This window comes from Arabidopsis thaliana, chromosome 2, assembly GCF_000001735.4.
Source record: "Arabidopsis thaliana chromosome 2, partial sequence".
Taxonomy (NCBI): Eukaryota; Viridiplantae; Streptophyta; class Magnoliopsida; order Brassicales; family Brassicaceae; genus Arabidopsis; species Arabidopsis thaliana.
The window spans coordinates 6848901-6867609 of record NC_003071.7 but is presented as its reverse complement, the minus strand read 5'-3'; the positions used below and the strand labels follow the sequence as shown (position 1 = coordinate 6867609).

Below are 18709 nucleotides of genomic sequence, written 5' to 3'. Positions count from 1 at the left end.
TTTTTAGACGTGAAAGATAAAATTGCAAACATGACTGTAAAGAGGTTTTTTGCACAAAATCCTATATTTAGTAATTAAATATTATTTGCGATTTTGCTATACATAACTGAAAAATTTTGGTAAACAAAGTTTTGTCTAACAATACTAGGAAATACATATGAATAACAATTTTTTTTTTTTTTTGCCCAAAAAAAACAATTTTTTTGCTTAACTGAACCAAATTATTATTGACCATATGAATAACGGAACCGCAAAACAATTTCTTCTAAGCAAAACCAAGTAAACTAAAAAAATAGTGGAAAAATAAAACCAATTCATTCTGGTGTCACCCACAGTTAGACATATTGTCAAAACCAAATCATGAATAAACGAGTCGGTTATGATAAATAATGGTTTGAAAAAGTATGTCTTCCTAATTCATCAAATGTACTGTGATAAATATTAAATTAGCTAGAGACTACATTTATTGAGTTATTCACAAGAAAAAAAGTTTCAGGTTCTATTTATACAGATGTAATCTATTCAAATTTCAGTCTGGAAAGATGTAAGGACCAATAATGTATAAATCCTCTTGATATATAAAATAAACAACTATGAAAACTAAAAAAAAACACAGCCAATTTGGTCCAAAAAAACATATAGAATAGAGAGTTAGAAAAATCACAATAATTAAGTCACGACCCATGAGGTAGGTAACACTTATAAAGGCATCTCCTAATTCATTCACCATTCATTTTCTCCATCTCTCTCTCTCCTTGTACCTCTCTAAAGTCAAGCTTTTCGTCTAAAAGGGAACACCTTACAACAACCAAGAAAGGCAAAAGAAGAACAGAGCATCCAAAGAACAAACCATTAATGGAGATAGAAGTGGCAGAAGCAGCAGCAGCAGAACTCAATTTTGACAGCACAACTTCGTCTCCTTACATAACAGCTCCTTCGAGCCCAACTCGATTTGGCAACAACTTTTTCAGTGCACCAACAAGCCCTTCTCCTTCCACTTCCTCTAACATACCTTTTGATTGGGATGACCAACCAAGAACTCCCAAGAAGAGATCAGCCATCGGTTTCGAAGACGATTTTGAGTTCAATTTCAGTGGTCAGTTGGAGAAAACTTCTTTCTCTGCAGCTGATGAGCTCTTTGATGGAGGAAAGATTCGTCCTTTAAGGACACCTCTCACTCCTACTGTTTCTTCTCCTAGATCTAGGGGTCTTGAGATAGAAGATTCGGATGATCAGAAAGATCGAGGAAGAGACCGGTCACCAGGATCTTCTTCTTCGCGTTATGATCGTAAAGGAAGCCGTTCTATGTCTCCGTTAAGGGTTTCAGACATTATGGTTGATGAAGAAGAAGAAGTACAATCAACAAAAATGGTTGCTTCCAACACAAGTAATCAAAAATCCTCTGTTTTCTTGTCAGCAATTCTGTTCCCTGGTCGTGCATATAAGAAGTGGAAACTCAAAGATCTGTTGCTATTCAGGAGTGCATCGGATGGAAGACCGATTCCGACCAAAGAGTCTTTAAATAGGTACGATATACTTACAAAGAAAGATGCCGAGGAAGTGAGAAATTCGAGTATCAGATCGAGAGAGAGTTGTGAATCTTCGGTGTCTAGGTCAAGGAGGAGGAACGGAGCGGTGGTTTCGGCTCACGAGATGCATTACACTGAGAACAGAGCAGTATCGGAAGAATTGAAGAGGAAGACATTCTTGCCGTACAAGCAAGGCTGGTTAGGCTGCTTAGGGTTTAACCCTGCGGTCAATGAAATTGCTAGAGTTGGGTCATTGTCACGTGCTTCCTCTTGATCCCTCTCGCACTTTTTTTTTGTCCTAATCTATTATTTATTCACTTTTTTGGTGGATTTAAATGTGGTGTTGAGGTTCCATCAAATTGATGGGAAAATATGATAATTGTTTAATTCGTGACGTTTGATACAAGTGAATACAAGAAAAAACAAATGTAAAATTTGACATACAATGTATTTTGGCTATTGCGTTCATTCGACGAAGAATGTCCATCGGATACTAATTGACAATTAAACAAATTTGCCCCACCATTACTAGGCTAGTGAGTAGTGAGAGTGCTCAGTCTTTTCACGAGCTCCATATGTTATGTGGGCATTAAAAGATTTTAAAACAATTGACGTTAGAATTTTCTTATCGAAAGTGTTAAAGGATCAATATTCAATACCATATGAGTCGATCCAATAACTACTAATTGATTTCTTAGTCGTAATTCTCATATAGTATTAGAATTCAGTAACTCTAACCATGTTTAATGTCTTAAAGTGGAATTCAGTTTAAAATGAATAAACCCACAAAAATATGATTATCCAAAAGACTTTTAAAAAATCTCACATCATGATCATTATAAAGCCAAGATTACTACTCCTTCCATTTATAAATAAGTATTGGTTATGTTTTTGACATATTACATATTAAGAAAACAAATAATTTTTTATCGTTTATTGATATACTTTTAAATTTTCTTATTGGTCAATACATTAGATCAGTGGGATAAAACTATAATTTACATCAAAACATATGAAAAAATGTAAAACACAATTGTTTAAAAAACAAAAGTTAAGTTCTAAAACAACACCTAATTTCATAAGAGGGAGTATATAAGAAATTTAGATCAATTAACTTGTATTGTTATTTGTTTTTTAATTGGAAAATCAATTATCCCAAAAAAAAAGTTGACTATTTGTATCATCAAGATACATTTAGTTTTTAGAAAATCCATTCCAAATGAACCACACATTAAATCTGTTTGACTTGGACTATTCTTTGAAATGGCTAACTGAGAAAGCTTTGAAATGTCATTACCATGCTATTGAGAGAAGAAAAAAGAAAACAGAAACAAAATTTGTACTTAATTTGCGGAGCCATCAGACAAGTCACTGAACAAGGAGAATACAATAACCGAGAATATTTATAAAAGACAGCTGTCGTGACATAACATTTATAAATCTAGCTCGCAATTGTAATTGTTGTAAAAAATGGACTTTTAGTTTATGAAAAAGAATAAGGGATATATTGCTCCTAAATGTTTTGAGAATTAAAAAGTGTTGGAGAATTAAGAAACAATGTGGCCGAGCCGAAAGGTAGAATAGCAAAAGAAGAAATGCAATGCTCCTTAATCATGAGGTTTTGCAATAATAATGGTAATGATTCTCTTAACAGAATAAAGTCAATGGACCACATATTACAATATTAATAGTTGTTATATAGTTAACATTTGATTAAGTAACCGATTACAACCTAATATGAGTTAATAACTTGAAGTACTCTTATTTATCTTTAGTTGCAATGACAAATTCCTTGGGCAAAGCTTGGCGTCTCCAAATTTTTCCTGTCAACTTTTTCTTCATTAATTTACTAAATGGTTTGTACTTTTGAGATGTAAAAAGTAGGCCAAAGAAAATTACTGAGATGGTATATTTGAATGGTTTTTTTTTTTTTTTTTTTTTTACAAACCTTAGCATTTATTCACTTAGATAAGGGAGTTAATACAGGATAGGAGGGCATCTTTTGCCAAGGCATCAGCTTCGCTATTGTGCTTTCGTGAAATAAAGAAGAAACTACAAGCATCAAAAGAAATTGAGAGAGAGTGGATATCATGGAGAATCCGGTGAAGCTCTTTTGTGAGAAACTTCCGATTGATAGCTTTGACAAGTGTTAACGAGTCCGAAGCAAAGGAGATCCGCTTAATTCCCGATTCAATTGCAACTCCAATTGCCAGGAGAGTTGCTAGAGCTTCGGCTACTAAGGGAGAGACAACAGGCGACAACGATGCGGAAGATCCCTAGAAAATGGTTTGATTTCGTGAATCTTTGCAGATCCAGCCAAAGCACGCGGAACCTTCGGTCTTCCAAGCAGCATCCGTACAACAAACAGGATCGATAGAATGGGATCGAGGTATCACCAGTGGATCAGGAATTCTAGCGGGTAAGGATTGAGTCTGATTGGCTGATTGCCATTCCTTTGCTCGAGTAATCGCAAGGAGGTAAGCATCTTCCGCCAGAGTTTGCTTCTTATTGAAGATCAGTTGGTTTCGGGAAGACCAGATTGTCCAAAAAAGCCAAGGCGAGAGTCGACCACCACCTAATCCTGATGGAGGGAGGCAAATAGCCTTACTCGAAGAGGCGATCCCTTCAGTGACTGAAAGAATTGAAGCGCAGATCAGAGGGGACTTGAAAGGGGCCAAACTCCATATCTTTTGGGCAAAAAGGACACTTGAAGAGAAGATGAAGAACAGATTCATCATCGTCACAAAAAGGACATTTTGCTGACTCAGTGATATGTCGGTGGGTGAGGTTGAGGCCAACTGGAAGTGCATACTGACCTGCTTTCCATAAGAGGAGCTTAGTCTTTGGCGAAGTTTTTAGGTTCCAAATGTGAGTTTTCCAGTTGAAAGGATCAGGAGCAACCCGGGGACCAAAGGGATCCAAGTCTTCCTCAAGTTTAAGGGCTTCGTAGTAGCCAGATTTAGAGGTTTAGTCTCCAGAACTTGTAGGGAGCCAAGCCCAGTGATCGATGGCACCTAGATAGCTTGGGTGAAGACTGAGAATGCATTTCTCGTATTCTGGCAGGATAACTCTAATGAGTTCTAAGTTCCAAACATTAGAATTAGGTAGGAGCAGATCAGAGACCATCAGGAGATGAGAATTTTTGTTAGATGGCCCCATTGGAGCGACAGGGGAAGAGAGCGATAGCCACGGTGTTCTCCAAACAGGAGTTGTGGAACCATCACCAATGAGTTTCCCGAGCCTTGAAAAGAGAAGATCTATTTGAATGGTTATACAAAGCAATGTTTTTTTTTTAGTAACTAAAGGAAATGGTATGTAATACGGAAATAGGTAAAACAGTATAAAATATTGGTAAGAAAAAGTGGTACGAAAGAAATGAGAGTAAAATTTTTGGTAACGTTTTTGTGTTTGGTAGTTAGTCGGTAAGTCTTATATCATTGTCGTAAGGATTCAACGATTAGAGCCGGTATGATAATATATTTGTAAATAGTTAATTCAGAGTTTTTTTTTATAAATGTGATCCAAATTAAAAATGGATTGAACGAACGGCATAATATTAAAATGGGATCAGAGAGGTAGGTGACCATTTATTAATATGTTTACTACTATCTTGATTAGACAGGTTTTATGATCATTCTTAATTGTAATTTATGTTTTAAATATTAACGTACCAAACTATTTTAATACAAAATTATTGTTAAAAAATAAAAGAATGAAAATGTGTATTTGATTTGATTTAAATGAATGAAAACAAGTCTTTGTCCGAAAAAATAAAGAATGAAAATGTGTATAAATATATTTGTTTTTTTTCTTGTTAAGAGTTTGTACAAAAAAACTATAAACATAAACGTATAATATAATGAAAGTATATATCTTTGTGGCAATTATTCCTAAGTCCACAAGATATAGACATTAATTGTATTAATGTTTACAAAGAAACTATAAACATGAATTATAATGCAGAGCTTATTCCTAAGTCTTAAATAAATAAGCTCGTATATGACTATAAACTTTTTTGATTCCAATGAGAGCATATACTAGTCCTGGGCATAATAACCGGAATCGAAAATCCAAACTGAACCTAACCAAAATTTTGCTATGCAGTTTGGTTATTTGTCTTGAGTAAAACCCGATCGGTTCTCATTTCTTCAGATTTCCGATATTGCTTCCCTAAATGTTCTATTAATACCACTTCATATATTCAAAATTACTAAATAACCGATGCAAAAAATACTTTAAAATAATCCTAAATTTAACAAACTACAATTAATAGAAAACTAAAATAAATTTGTATAATTTGAGATTCTTTGTCACTGTTTTCAGAATTTATTTTTGCCACCGGAATTCATCAAAAATCAATCACTGCATTTAGCAATCACTTAGAGTTCACTAAAACTAAAATATTAAAATAAGTAAATAACAGTTGAATTTTTTATACTAAATAACTGTAAATTATACAAACCATAACTAATAAAAAGGAAAAAAGAATAATAATAACTAAAATATTCTATTACTCTCGGGAAAAATAAGATAAGATAAAAATAAGATATCTAGATCAATAAGTATTTGAACAATCTATGAATCCTAATATGAGTTTTAAGTGTCAAACGATTTTCGTAGGATCAGTTTTTCCTACTTTCTGTCTTTCCAAATTTTTGAAAACAATGTATCTCAATATATCATATTTTAATTTTGAAAATAGAGAAAAGTAACAATGACAAATATGATGGTCAGATACTCGAATACATAGGATCCAAAAGATTGTTGCAGTTAAGACGGATAACTTCGTTTTCAGTTTAGATAGCTTTTTTATTTACCATTAGACTAACTACCGACTGCTTTTATGTAGAAATAAAAGTTGGGTACAACAGTTTGTTATCATCTCCAAAAATAGAGTAGTTTAATCCGTTAAAGGTGTATCCGCTTAGGGGTGTCAAAATTGGTAACCCAATTCAACTCAACTCATAATCAAATGAGTTTAGAGTTAAATGAGTCAACCCATAACTCATTTAATTTGATGGATTGAGTTGTTAAATGGGTTAATCCATTTAATTAATAATTTAATTAATTATTATTATAAAACAATAATAAATAATTAACATTATTAATTCATTATCATCAAACTTAGGATATTTACGGATTCCACTTTTTACGGGTTTACGTTTTTGACGGGAAAATCACAGGTTTATGTTTTTGGCGGAAAAATTATAGGTTTACGTTTTTGGTAGGAAAATCGAACCTTTTGGATAAAACCGCTTCAATATGTTCGATCAACCCTCTTTTCAAGCCTTTTTAAATTGGATGATTTCTGTTTTGAATTGAATGGAAGATTATATGTGTTTTGGACTTGTGATCTTCTAATGCGAATCCATCAAACTTACTCCTTTTGATATAAGAATGGGAGCTAACGTACTGGCTGATGCACTTGTTGATCGACTGCTTGATGGACTTTCTGAAGGACTTTATAAATTACTTTATGTATAAGACCAGCTTGTGCCAACTAGGAAAGCTATAATTTTCTTCTTGTTTGCGCGTCCCAAAGCCATATATGGACACCTGGAGATTCTCTACACCACCCACAACCATTCACACTTAATCCTTGGTGCATCCTACCTTATGTAAATCCGCAGAACCAAGACTTTCCTCATCCGGAGCCAAAAGAGATCAAATCACAATGTCTCTTTTCTGATCATCTTTTGCGGATCCACAAGATTCCTACATGAATATGGACGTCCCAAAGCAGCATCATTACTTGCCTACGTTATCAAGATTCAAGAAACACCACAACTTTCTTAATTTGGCCGATCCTCTTGTTAATTTCCAACGGTCATATTTTCATTTATTGTTGCGATTTCTTTCTTTATTTTAGCATATAGACGTTGCACTTGAGCCCCTACATAAGCTCAGCCTTGTTTTCATTTGTATTCACCCATAATCTAAGAATTAATCAGAAAAGTATTTTCTTTCAAAGTTTGTCTTTGAGTTTTATGCATTTGAACTTAGTGTGGATTCACTAAAGTCTTGTGTACGTGCGGAACAGTTATCTTCTCGATTCGAGTTAATTTGTTCGTTGTTTGATTGTGGATTCAATCATGCGTGTTGAGAGTGGATTCATTCGACAAAACCTCCATCTTCCATCTCTACCATCGTTCCATCGAATCATTCAAGCCGTTGGCTGAGAAACCGAGAAGCGTAAACCCTAGGTAAATTCCGAGTCTTGCATCACTTTTAAGGAGATACCTTCTCCGAAACTTTACTCCGCCATCGGGAAAAAGACTCCACCCACAGCCTCTTCCATGGAGCAATTCAATGAAAGCTCTTATGCGTTAATCGCACGAGCTTATTATGGTTATAAGATGATCCGATATTTTTTGCAGCTAGCCTTTAAATTTGAATCTCTATAGATTCCAAAAGATCTTGTAGCCTTTGCAATCTTGTTAAAGTTATGCATCTTGGAAAACTCATTGAACCTTTATCCTTATCTTTCATGTAATGTTTTAAGCTTAAGTTGTATGAACTCACCTCTTTTATATATATATATATATATATATATATATATATATATATATTGAATTTCACATTTTTAAATATTTGTTCGACATATATCATTTCACTCCAAGAGTGCTGCTAACAAAAAGAAAATTGAGATTTCCTAGATATATATATTAAATTATTTAAGCAGTTCATGGCGATCATAAAAATATCAAACTAGAGGATGCGGTCATTTACTCCCCCAACTTTTAAATTGTGGCCATTTTATACAGTAATTTCATATGTGGTCATTTAAAACATGAAATAAATATTAATTAACGTTTGAGACATAAATATTCGTTGATCATGACAAAATAAACATGTCATTATTAGTCGGAACCTCTAATGCACATTATCACCCGTTTAACGACTCTGTTAGTTAACTTTCAAATTTTAGCTATTTTAAACATCAACTTCATCTGCAGTTATTTAAAACATGAATTAAACGTTGATAAATATTTGAAACATAAGCATTCATTGACTATGCCAAAATAAATATGCTGTCATCAGTCGTTAAAAAAACCTATAACATGTGTAAGTAAAGAAATAATTTTTTTATCTCACTTTCTTTTCTCTACTTTTTTATTTTCTTCTTTTTCTTTATGATCCTAGTATCTATTCCATCCAAATTATTTGGACTTTATAAAAAATTTAACATTTTCAATTTACCATTTTTAGTTTTTGTTTTTATATATCTTTCATTAGTTCCATCTATCTTTTTCACGTCTCTAAATTTTCGTATATTTCTTTGTTTCCGTAATTTGTTCTCTAATTGTTTTTGTCATTGTTTCTCTCTATTATTGATAATTTGTTATCTCTTTAATTATTATTGAATGTTCTTTTGTGTGTTATGATTTTCTAGTTCTGGTTTTTCTTCTTTAGTTGTTTAAAACTTTCTAAAACTATTTTTTGTTGTTAATTTTTTTCTTTACTTGCAGTAAGATTAAGTTATCTTCGTTAGTTTGAATATGGCGATTAAATCACCTAGAAAACAATGAAAGGATGCACTAAAAACTCATTTGTTGATGGTTTATGTTGCTTCTGAATTAAGTTTAATATTTATTTATTTTATGTTTCTAATTTATTGACTTTTAACATATTGACCTTCAAATTGTATAGTTTTTTTTGTTAAGATATTTTCATAGGCTTTTATATGCATTAGTAGTTGAACAAATGTTAAATTTTATTTGCTTTTAAATGATGAAGGTGATCCCGGAATAACTATTTTCATTTATTATATATGGTTACTTACTAAGTTATAACTTACAAGATAAGATTTTCGATAAAAACTTTTATTAGAAGATAAGATTGCAAATCTACACAATGCAAACTATAAATATTTATTTAATAATAATTAGTAAATAAACTTATAGAACTAAATAGGGATCCAAATAAGTAATATCACCAAACAAAATTAAGATAGAAGACACAACATCAACAAATGCTCTTTATGAATATATATTTCCTAAAGTAAACTACCTTATATATGTTAACATATATATTAAATCTGGATCTTGTCCATATTTTCAATTACTGAATCAAGGAATATGACAGGAAATCAAATTTTATATTGCATCCATATATTACCAAATAAATAAAGATGATTGCAGGGAAATAAATGAATAATTAAAGATTCTTTTATTTATAAATATTTAATATAATTTTATAATAGAGAACATAAAGTAGATTTTTTTCCTTTCGCATTTAAAGATTAATTTCCGTTTTTGAGGTTAATATATTTATTACGTAGTTTGTATTTGATATAAAAGGGTAAGACAAACAATAGAAAATATATACTCTATCTATCTTTCAAAATGTCTTCTATGCCAAATAAGTTCAATCCTCACTGTGATGATAACAATCGTGGTTTTTCCTCCATCCAAATGAATCAAAATTCTCAAATGGTTCATTCGAGGTTCATTACTTCGGATCACACAAACCATGGTGATCTGTTTTCATCATCTCCTTCTTTTTCTTGTTTTCATAATTCACATGCCTCTTCATCTTCATTTGGATTCCAAAATTCACATGTGGAAAATCATATGATGAAGAGAAACATAATTTCTGATGACAATTATTTTTCTATCACAAACAATCCTCATTTTACTCGAGTTTCTTTCACACAAACCATTACAAACAAATTTACAGCCATTGTTCCTACTAATACACTTGACGCTGTACAATATGATGCTCAACGTGTCAAACGTGCCATGAATCCCAAAACCAATATTTGGAATCCTATATTTTCTCCTCCAAATACTTTTGATAAACAATGCGAATTTTTGAATCCTAAACCTCTTAATGTCATTTTTCCGAGTCAAAATTCTGCATATCCTCAACATTTAGACATGTTTTCCTTGTCATCAAAGCACAATCATGATCAACGTGTTCTCCAAGATGGTCGTTCTATGAAGAAAATCTTGAAACCAACCATATTTTTTGAAGCAACTACTGATTACATTGAGTCTCAAGAAAACGAGAAAAGTAACAATGATCACAATGATGGTAGGACACATAGTCTACCATATGAAAAATATGGTCCATATACATGTCCCAAGTGCAATGGCGTCTTTAATACTTCTCAAAAATTTGCTGCACATATGTCATCTCACTACAAGAATGAAACAAGCGAAGAAAGAGAACAGAGAATTCGTGCAAAGAACAAAAGAAAATTTTGTAAACTAAATCGTGAAATTAATGGTGAGCCTCAAAAGACCAAACAAGAGGATGTGGCCAACAACAGTGAAAAAAGTGACGATAAAACTTTCCAACATCTTGTGGTCGTAAAAGAAGAGCTTGTTTAGGATTGTATCTCCTTAATATCTATTTTTCAATATATTATATGAAATTAATATTTGTCTTTTAATTCTAGTATTTCATTATATTTTGTTGTTATTATTCCTAAACCAAAATTGAACCAAATCAAATTCTCAAATCTATATATATACTGTTTACTGTTTATTTTATTTGGTTTGGTTCAATATAAACAAAACAGTATATATTTTGTTGTTATTATTAAGGAGAGTCCTTGCTCCATCTAATATATCCACATAAGCATCCACCTAAGCACCCATCTAAACATCACTATTTATTTTACATTAAAATAAATTTAAAACATTCATTTAGTGCATATTTCTATTACTTATAATTAATAAAAATAATTAAATAAATGAAAAATAAATTATGTAAATAAATGAGATATTAAAATAATAAAAAAATAATATTATAAAAATATAATTCAACTTTTAACTGATAAAAAATTTAAAAATGATCATACTTCAAAATTTTAAATGCATAAATGAGTTGTAGAATGGAATAAGTTTAAAATGCATGGTAGAATACAACTATATATATGTAATTCTATATGTAAAATTTTAAACAAAAAAAAAAGTAAAACATTAGTTTCTAAGAACAATATACTACATATTTTTCTTTATTATTAAATTTTTACTTAATGAAAAATAAAAATTATTAGATTCAATTTAAATTTATAATTTAAGACAAAGATATTGTAAGAGTCATACTTTATCTTGTGAGATTATATGAAAACACTTTATCTTGTGAAATCATATAAAAAGATATCTTGAAAATTTTAAAACATTATCATCCATCTTTAAAAAATAAATAATCAATGATAACATTATTCATGAGATCTACAACAAAATATACAAAATTGATATGAAAGCCGTTAAAAAAGTGATATATATATGTAATTTGTGTAGCTTAATTTCAAGTGGAACTACAACTTTATAACATTATCAAAAAGAAAAACAACTTTGATATTTCATCAATTGAATCAAATGCTTTTCAACCAAAAAATTGAGTATTGAAAGATAGGAATTAAGGAGAAAATATTTATGATGTCTTGAAAATCAATTCAAAGTCCAATATATATTATATATGAATGAATAGAAGGTGAAAAGAAAGTACATGTCGAGAGGCAATGAGATTAACATAGAAGATGACGTAAGAATAAGAAGTTAAAAATGTTGGATAATAAATTTCTAAAATTTAGAAATATAATGCACATGACTAAGGTAAAATCTTTGAGATCTCATTCATTGTGTGAAACGAATGTGTTCTTAGGAAAATACATAGAACATAGAACAATGTATATGTCTAATAGTTTTCGTTTTATGTATAATTGGTGAGATTTGCGTCCTCTATTTCTTCATATAAAAAAGAATGCTAGATAAAACGAGTTACTTTAATCGTTTTTTTATAGCCATATTTCATTACAGAGGCCCTTTTCATATATAATAAGAGTTTTTTTCTTATTTAAAGGTGTCCACATCATCAATAAAATAAATTCAGTTAAAACCCAAAATAAAATTACTCAGTTAACTCTTTTAATTTTAACAAACAGTGCAAAAAGTATAAAGCATGATCATCAAAAATTATAAACAATAAAACTAAAAAATATATATTAATACTTTTTGATATTGGATGAAAAAAAAATAGAAATAGTGAAACACTACCTATGTTTTACTTAACTTATTACTGTTTTGTTCGTATCTATATATACATTTTTGGAGGGGATTTTTGAAGATAATGTTGAAGATTTGAGCCATAATTCAACTGGGTGGGTTTTACCCGGTTTAACTATGTTCGGATCCTGGATAACATGTTTAATTCTGTTTTGATCTTGGATAACATTAATTTTTGGAAAAGTTACTTAACAACTAATAATTAAAAACGAAAATTAATGATTTAATTACCAAATTTAATATAAACAATATCTCTAAACTAACCATATTTCTTATTTACCTTAACTAATTTCCTAAAATATTTCTACCTAATTTAAACAGAAATATATAATTCTTCTTTCATTTTTATTTGATATTATACTTTATTTATTTTGAATTTATATAAAATATATATAGTTAATAAAATATTATATTTTTTCTGAATATAATGTAATTCAAATTTTTTAAAACAGACATATATTATTCAACCTATGAAGAAATAATATGTGTACAATGTCTCACATTGCTTAGAAAAATTGGACAATGCTTCAGACCCATATTATAAAAGAACCAAAATGATTCTGATTACGAATGAGCAGGAAGCTTGATTTATCAGGCGTCCAAAATTAAAATAGTTATCCGATTTTATTCGGATTTTTTATTTTAAAGAATTGAAACTTTAAAATGTTTCAAGAAATTATAAATATTATAACTTTATCAAAAGTTAAATATTATAATTTTAAAAACTTTTTATAAAGTTTATCTTTAAAAAATGCTTTAAATATTTATAATTTTAAAACTTATAAAGTTTTAAAAATTGTAAATTGAATTTTACAAGAAATTTAAACATTATAAATATATAAAAAATATATTAATACGAGACGATATATTACAGGAAAAATCTTAAATATAACAATCAAAATTCAATGATGAATTTTGGGTCGATATTGTATTTTTTTAAGTTTCAAATTTTATAATATTGAAATTTATAAGAAAATGACAAAATTATGTTTAATTTCACGGAACTGGGTTATATGGTAGGACGGGTTTGGGTGGATAATAATTACGATTTTAGAATGTCCCACATCGCTTAAAAAAATTGGACAATGGTCAAGAGCCATACTATAAAAAGGACCAAAATGATTTCGATTACGAATGAGCATGAAACTTGATTTATGAGGTGTACAAAATTAAAATGGTTTGTTTACTAGGGTTATTTATTTTAAAAAATTGAAACTTTATAAACTTTACAAAATTATAAATTAAATTTTACAACAAATTTAAACAATATAAAAGATATTAATACGGGACGATATACTGCGAGAGAAATCTTAGATATAACACTCAAAATTCAATGATGAAGTTTGGGTCAATATTAATCTTTTTTGAAGTTTCTAATTTTATAAATATTTGATATTTATAATAAAATGACAAATTTGTGTTTAATTTCACGGGACGGGGTTATATGGCGTGACGGGTTTGAGTGGATAATAACATGGGATAGTATGCTATGAAAAAAACATATAATAACAATCATAATATAATTATATAATCTTAAACACTAAACAAAATTAACAATATTAAAAAAAAACACTTAAAACTTTAATTTTTTTAAAACACATTTTGATTATTTTATAAGAAATTTAAACATTATAAATATTTAAACTTTATAATACGGGTGAAATTTTAGAATTGACTGTTTGGGTTGATAAGAATTTGCGATAGAACTAGGAGTTAAATCCTAGAATGACAATCAAAATATAGTTATACAATTAAATACTACCACGAGTGAAATCCTAGAATTGACGAGTTTGAATCGATATTAATATGGGATGGTGTACTACGGGTGATATTTTAGAATTGACTGGTTTGGGTTGATAATAATTTGCGATAGAATTAGGAGTGAAATTTTAGAATGACAATTAAAATATAATTATACAATTAAATACTACCACGGGTGAAATCATAGAATTGACGGGTTTGATTCGATATTAATATGGGATGGTGTATTACGGGTGATATTTTAGAATTGACTGGTTTGGGTTGATAATAATTTGCGATAGAATTAGGAGTGAAATCCTAGAATGACAATTAAAATATAATTATACAATTAAATACTACTACGGGTGAAATCTTAGAATTGACGGGTTTGATTCGATATTAATATGGGATGGTGTACTACGGGTGAAATCCGAGAAACAACAATCAAAATACAATTATACAATATTAAATATTTAACAAAATAAACAAATACAACTTAAAACTTTAAAATTTGAGTTATAAAATTTCGTCTCGCGGTGAATTATACATTTAAATCAAACAATAGCATAAATTTATTAAATCATCCTAAAAAATATTCAATTATTTTTTATTTAATAAAAATATAGGCCCGCGGTATACCGCGGGTTAATATCTAGTTGTATATATTTTTTTGCTTTTAAAAACATTTTAGCAAACTTTATATTTTGGTCATTCCAGAAAAACTACAATGTAATAACAAAAATGAAAAACAAAATGAATATTGATAAATATACATTATAAACTACACTACAATATGAGATTATAATTATGAGAAAAAAGTGATTTATCTTTCTTTCTTTTTCGACATCTTTGGATCGAGAAGGCCCGATCGATAGCCACCGGAGTTCGACTCCACTAAATCGTTTTTGTCATTTCAAATGTTCAACCACTATTAAAATCATAGTAAAAAGATATGAATTCTAGTATCTGTTTAAAGAGAAATGGTCTTGAATATTACAGATTTTTCTCATATATTTGTACGCAAAAGAAAGAGTCCCTTTGTGTCTCCATCCATTTTTAGTTTGAAAAGTTCAGTAACCATCTTTACAAGCGACTATACAAAATCACTAAAACACCTATATATGGCATCACATATAAACCAATGGAATAATCAATTTCATAGTTTATCAATCAAAGTACCAAATCTTTGTTCTTTGTTCTAATCATTAGAAGCAAATAAGAGGATGAACCGGATCGTGTTTCTGATTACAATAGAACTCTTAGTTCCTTGATAAAGAATGAATCGAATTAAGAGCTAACAACTTGGAAAGAAAAACAGAGAAAACTAAAAGATAAAAAGACTTGCAAAACCTGTTCGTGGCACTACCAAAACTTTCCTACAAGTTGGTCTGACCTTTCTGCGAGAGAGGTTTATGTACATCACTCTCTCCTAGTGTTAATTTCACCTGCGGTAATCTTCAAGTAGAAAGTTTTCGAAACCGGTCCCTTTCAGTGTCTTTTGCACCTCTTCCCAATTTTGTACGTGTTGTGACAACGGACCATGATGAATCTTCACTTGCCTACTCTTTAAATCTAGTTTCGGGACCTTCAGAAACTCTTGTACATCGTCTAGTTTCTGCAGAGAGGAAACAAAAAAACAGGGCTCAAGTGTGTGCAATGAAGCTAGAATGGAACCTTGTGAAAAACCAGTGTTCTTACGGTGCGGTTCTTGACAACATCTTCGTAGTAGAGGAAGATATGCCGCGTGGTGTTAAAGTAAGCAAGTGCTTTTGAAGTCATCTCTTGAACCTGCTTCAGATCAGGTATCAAAAGACTCGTGTTGATCAATGGTTTGTAGCGCGCCAATATCTCAGCCTGAAACCCATTTGTTTCACTTGTTTAGTATTACAGAGACCAATAAGCAGACACATGCAACGAGTGAAAGGGAGAAAGAGAGACAGAGAGAGAGTGGGAAACCTCTTTAGGGGAATGGACATGGGACTTGTGAGTTCCGTTTAATGGCTTAGCATCTCTATCGTAAGAGTTTGCAAGAACTGAAATCATCCGGCGCAAGAGGTTTCTTCTAAAGAGGAAAATAGCAGACACGCCTCGGGTTTTGAAGTATTCTACTATCTCTTCATGGTTTTTCATTAGACCCTGCATAAGTTTCATCCCCAAACCAATCACATTACAACGTAAACAAGATAATGAAATATGAAGAATCCACCAATAAACCAAGATAGGAGATCTAACAGAGATCAGAACCATCAGAATAGAATCAAACACATGTGTCAAGAGCGAGAAGTACAAACAGAAATCAATCAAAACCAGAACCAGTCAAAACATTTTATCAGCGTTTACAACCACAAAACAGTTCTCCCCTAAAGCAGAAATCTCTATTATGGATTCACCGATCTAAAACCTATAGCTCAGTACTATACTTATATTAGATAACCTAGACACTAACCAAGTAACGACATTAGAGAGCATCTCATAGTATAGGATCTGCTCTAAGAAAATATATCACAAATTGATAAATTCAGCATCTAAGCTATTTAGTAACCATTCGGTAAAAAGAGACTAGCAAATTTCTATAACATTCAGAACTTTACCTGATTAAGCATCCATTTCAAACCAACAGCAGATGTACACTCGTTCTTAGAAGCACTACTCAACCAATCTAAATTATATACTTTGTCCAACGTCTCAAAAATGGTCGACACATTAGCCCTCCTATCTTTAACCGAAAAGATCTCCCCGTTCGAGCTAATGTTAGTATGATTGTTAAGTAAAGTCTCAAACCAACCGCTACCAGATCTCTGCATCGAGAGAATAGCAAAATACCTAACGGGATTGCACGAACATTCCTCCCTAAACCAAATTCCAACCCACAACACATAAGCATAAGAACCAAGAACCAAAATTGAAGACACACAAAGAAACAACTCTCATTTACCTGCTATAGGTCTTAGGTTTAGGATAGTGAACATAAGGAATGTCCCAAGGTTGAATGTTAGGCTCAGGACAAGGTCTCTCAAACACTTCAACATTCAAGAATCCAGCACTAGGGACAACACCAATTTGCTTTAAACAAATAGAGCAAATATAAACAGTACAAACCATCACAAACAAGAGAACAACCGTTCTCAACACAAGTGGTGATTTTTTAGGAAGCTTGAAGACAAAACTATCCTGCAACAACAACACACAACAAAAAAAACACACATTTATGTTCTCTTGTGAAGTGAGTATCTTTTGCTTATTTTAGAAACAAAAAAGCTTAATTCAAGGGCAATAAACAACATGTGTATCATTAAATTAGCTTGAAAGAGAAACCAAAATTCAAAATTTACGCAAGAACTCAGATTCAGAAAGTTTCAATTTTTTAACAGAATCGTTCAACGAAAATGGTAAAAATCATGGCTTTGTACAATTTGATTACTGAAAACAAGAAACCCTAATCAGATTAAGCGTAAAAAAGGGAAAAAGGATAAAGACCCAGAAATCAAAAAGGTACCTTTGGGATGAGAGAGTGTTCGTCGCCCATGGCTGCTTCGATGGAGAGATAGAGAGAGAGAGATTTAGAAAGGTAGAGAAGAGAAAGGCATTGAATGATTCAGACACCGTCCAGCTAAAAAAGAAAACACAAAGTGGCTTTTTTCTGATCAGCCCATACAAATTAAAAATTCCTGGAAAAAAGAAAAACGAAGAATTTTTGGTCTATAAAACAATAATTAGAGAGGCTCGAGAACGTTGATGTTGCTTCGAATTTACGGATCTTTAGTTTTGGTTCTTGGGAATTTAGATGTTTGCACTTACACAGGAGAAAAAATAAAAAATTAAGAAACTTTTTGGGAATTGAAGCGCAAAGTTCGAGGACGGAGCTCTTGAGCTATGAAACGGTGACGTTTTGATGATTCCGACATCTTTTTATTTTTATTTATCTAATTTATTTATTTTATTCAATTTTTTTTATGTGTTCATTTCAGAAGCATTAAGCATCAGGTAGTATATTAGTTAATAACGTGTGACCCATTCCATTTTTTTAGGTTTGACTTATGTTTTGCTCTTTTAGTTTTTGGATTCTTCGGATTTTTTTGGGTTTAAGTTTTGACTGAATCCACATACTGTAGTTAGCTTTCTTGTTTTTCACCTACGTTTAGTTTTTCTCAAGTTGCGTAATTGTGAAACGTTATTCGACAACCGAACAATTGGCATACTCTTAGTTTTGTATAGTTCGGATTTCGGAGGTGTTACAAAACAACTGAAAAAAACAAAAACAAAAAACTGAAAATTGTTAGATAATCATATTTTTACAAACTGAAAATTGGAAAGTTGACCCATATCAATTTTATGGCTTTTTTTGTTATTGTATCATTATAATTATATATTCATATATACTGAAAAAATTATATATACATTTTTTTGTTATATGATCTCTAT

At 30.8% G+C, this 18709-nt stretch overlaps 3 protein-coding genes and 1 pseudogene across 6 annotated transcripts; 2 read left to right on the top strand and 2 right to left on the bottom strand.

Annotated features, from left to right (window-relative positions):
• Nucleotides 1-605: 605 nt before the first annotated feature.
• Nucleotides 606-2000, top strand: AT2G15760 (calmodulin-binding protein (DUF1645)). Its single transcript, NM_127138.2, has one exon. It carries the CDS (start codon nucleotides 856-858, stop codon nucleotides 1801-1803), a length of 948 nt encoding a protein of 315 aa, NP_565379.1. The 5' UTR covers nucleotides 606-855; the 3' UTR covers nucleotides 1804-2000.
• Nucleotides 2001-3493: 1493 nt separating this feature from the next.
• Nucleotides 3494-4688, bottom strand: AT2G15750 (annotated as a pseudogene; the record flags this gene model as incomplete). The annotated part of the gene is made up of 4 exons: nucleotides 3494-3765; nucleotides 3862-4161; nucleotides 4346-4471; nucleotides 4544-4688.
• Nucleotides 4689-9874: 5186 nt separating this feature from the next.
• On the top strand, nucleotides 9875-10864 carry AT2G15740 (C2H2-like zinc finger protein; the record flags this gene model as incomplete). Its single annotated transcript, NM_127136.1, has 1 exon — nucleotides 9875-10864. One exon carries the CDS (start codon nucleotides 9875-9877, stop codon nucleotides 10862-10864), a length of 990 nt encoding a protein of 329 aa, NP_179176.1.
• Nucleotides 10865-15395: 4531 nt separating this feature from the next.
• Nucleotides 15396-18158, bottom strand: AT2G15730 (P-loop containing nucleoside triphosphate hydrolases superfamily protein). Of its 3 annotated transcripts, NM_127135.4 has the most exons (6): nucleotides 17784-18158; nucleotides 17223-17458; nucleotides 16879-17137; nucleotides 16244-16423; nucleotides 15986-16141; nucleotides 15396-15902 (listed from the first exon to the last, which is right to left on the bottom strand). In NM_127135.4, the coding sequence occupies exons 1-6, from the start codon at nucleotides 17811-17813 to the stop codon at nucleotides 15729-15731; spliced, it is 1035 nt and encodes a 344-aa protein (NP_179175.3). In that variant the 5' UTR covers nucleotides 17814-18158; the 3' UTR covers nucleotides 15396-15728. The 3 variants fall into 3 exon arrangements, with proteins under 3 accessions (NP_179175.3, NP_001325002.1, NP_001325001.1); NM_001335458.1 differs by having other exon boundaries at nucleotides 15402-16141; nucleotides 17784-18130; NM_001335459.1 differs by lacking the exon at nucleotides 17784-18158 and having other exon boundaries at nucleotides 15464-15902; nucleotides 17223-17567.
• Between the last annotated feature and the right edge of the window lie 551 nt (nucleotides 18159-18709).

Coding starts and splice junctions, on each gene's coding strand:
- AT2G15730 (NM_127135.4), bottom strand. CDS start 17,813: ATGGGCGACGAACACTCTCTCATCCCAAAG. Junction 17,138..17,222: donor AAACCTAAGACCTATAGCAG/GTAAATGAGAGT, acceptor AATTTGGTTTAG/GGAGGAATGTTCGTGCAATC. Junction 16,424..16,878: donor TGAAATGGATGCTTAATCAG/GTAAAGTTCTGA, acceptor AAACTTATGCAG/GGTCTAATGAAAAACCATGA.
- AT2G15760 (NM_127138.2), top strand. CDS start 856: ATGGAGATAGAAGTGGCAGAAGCAGCAGCAGCAGAACTCAATTTTGAC.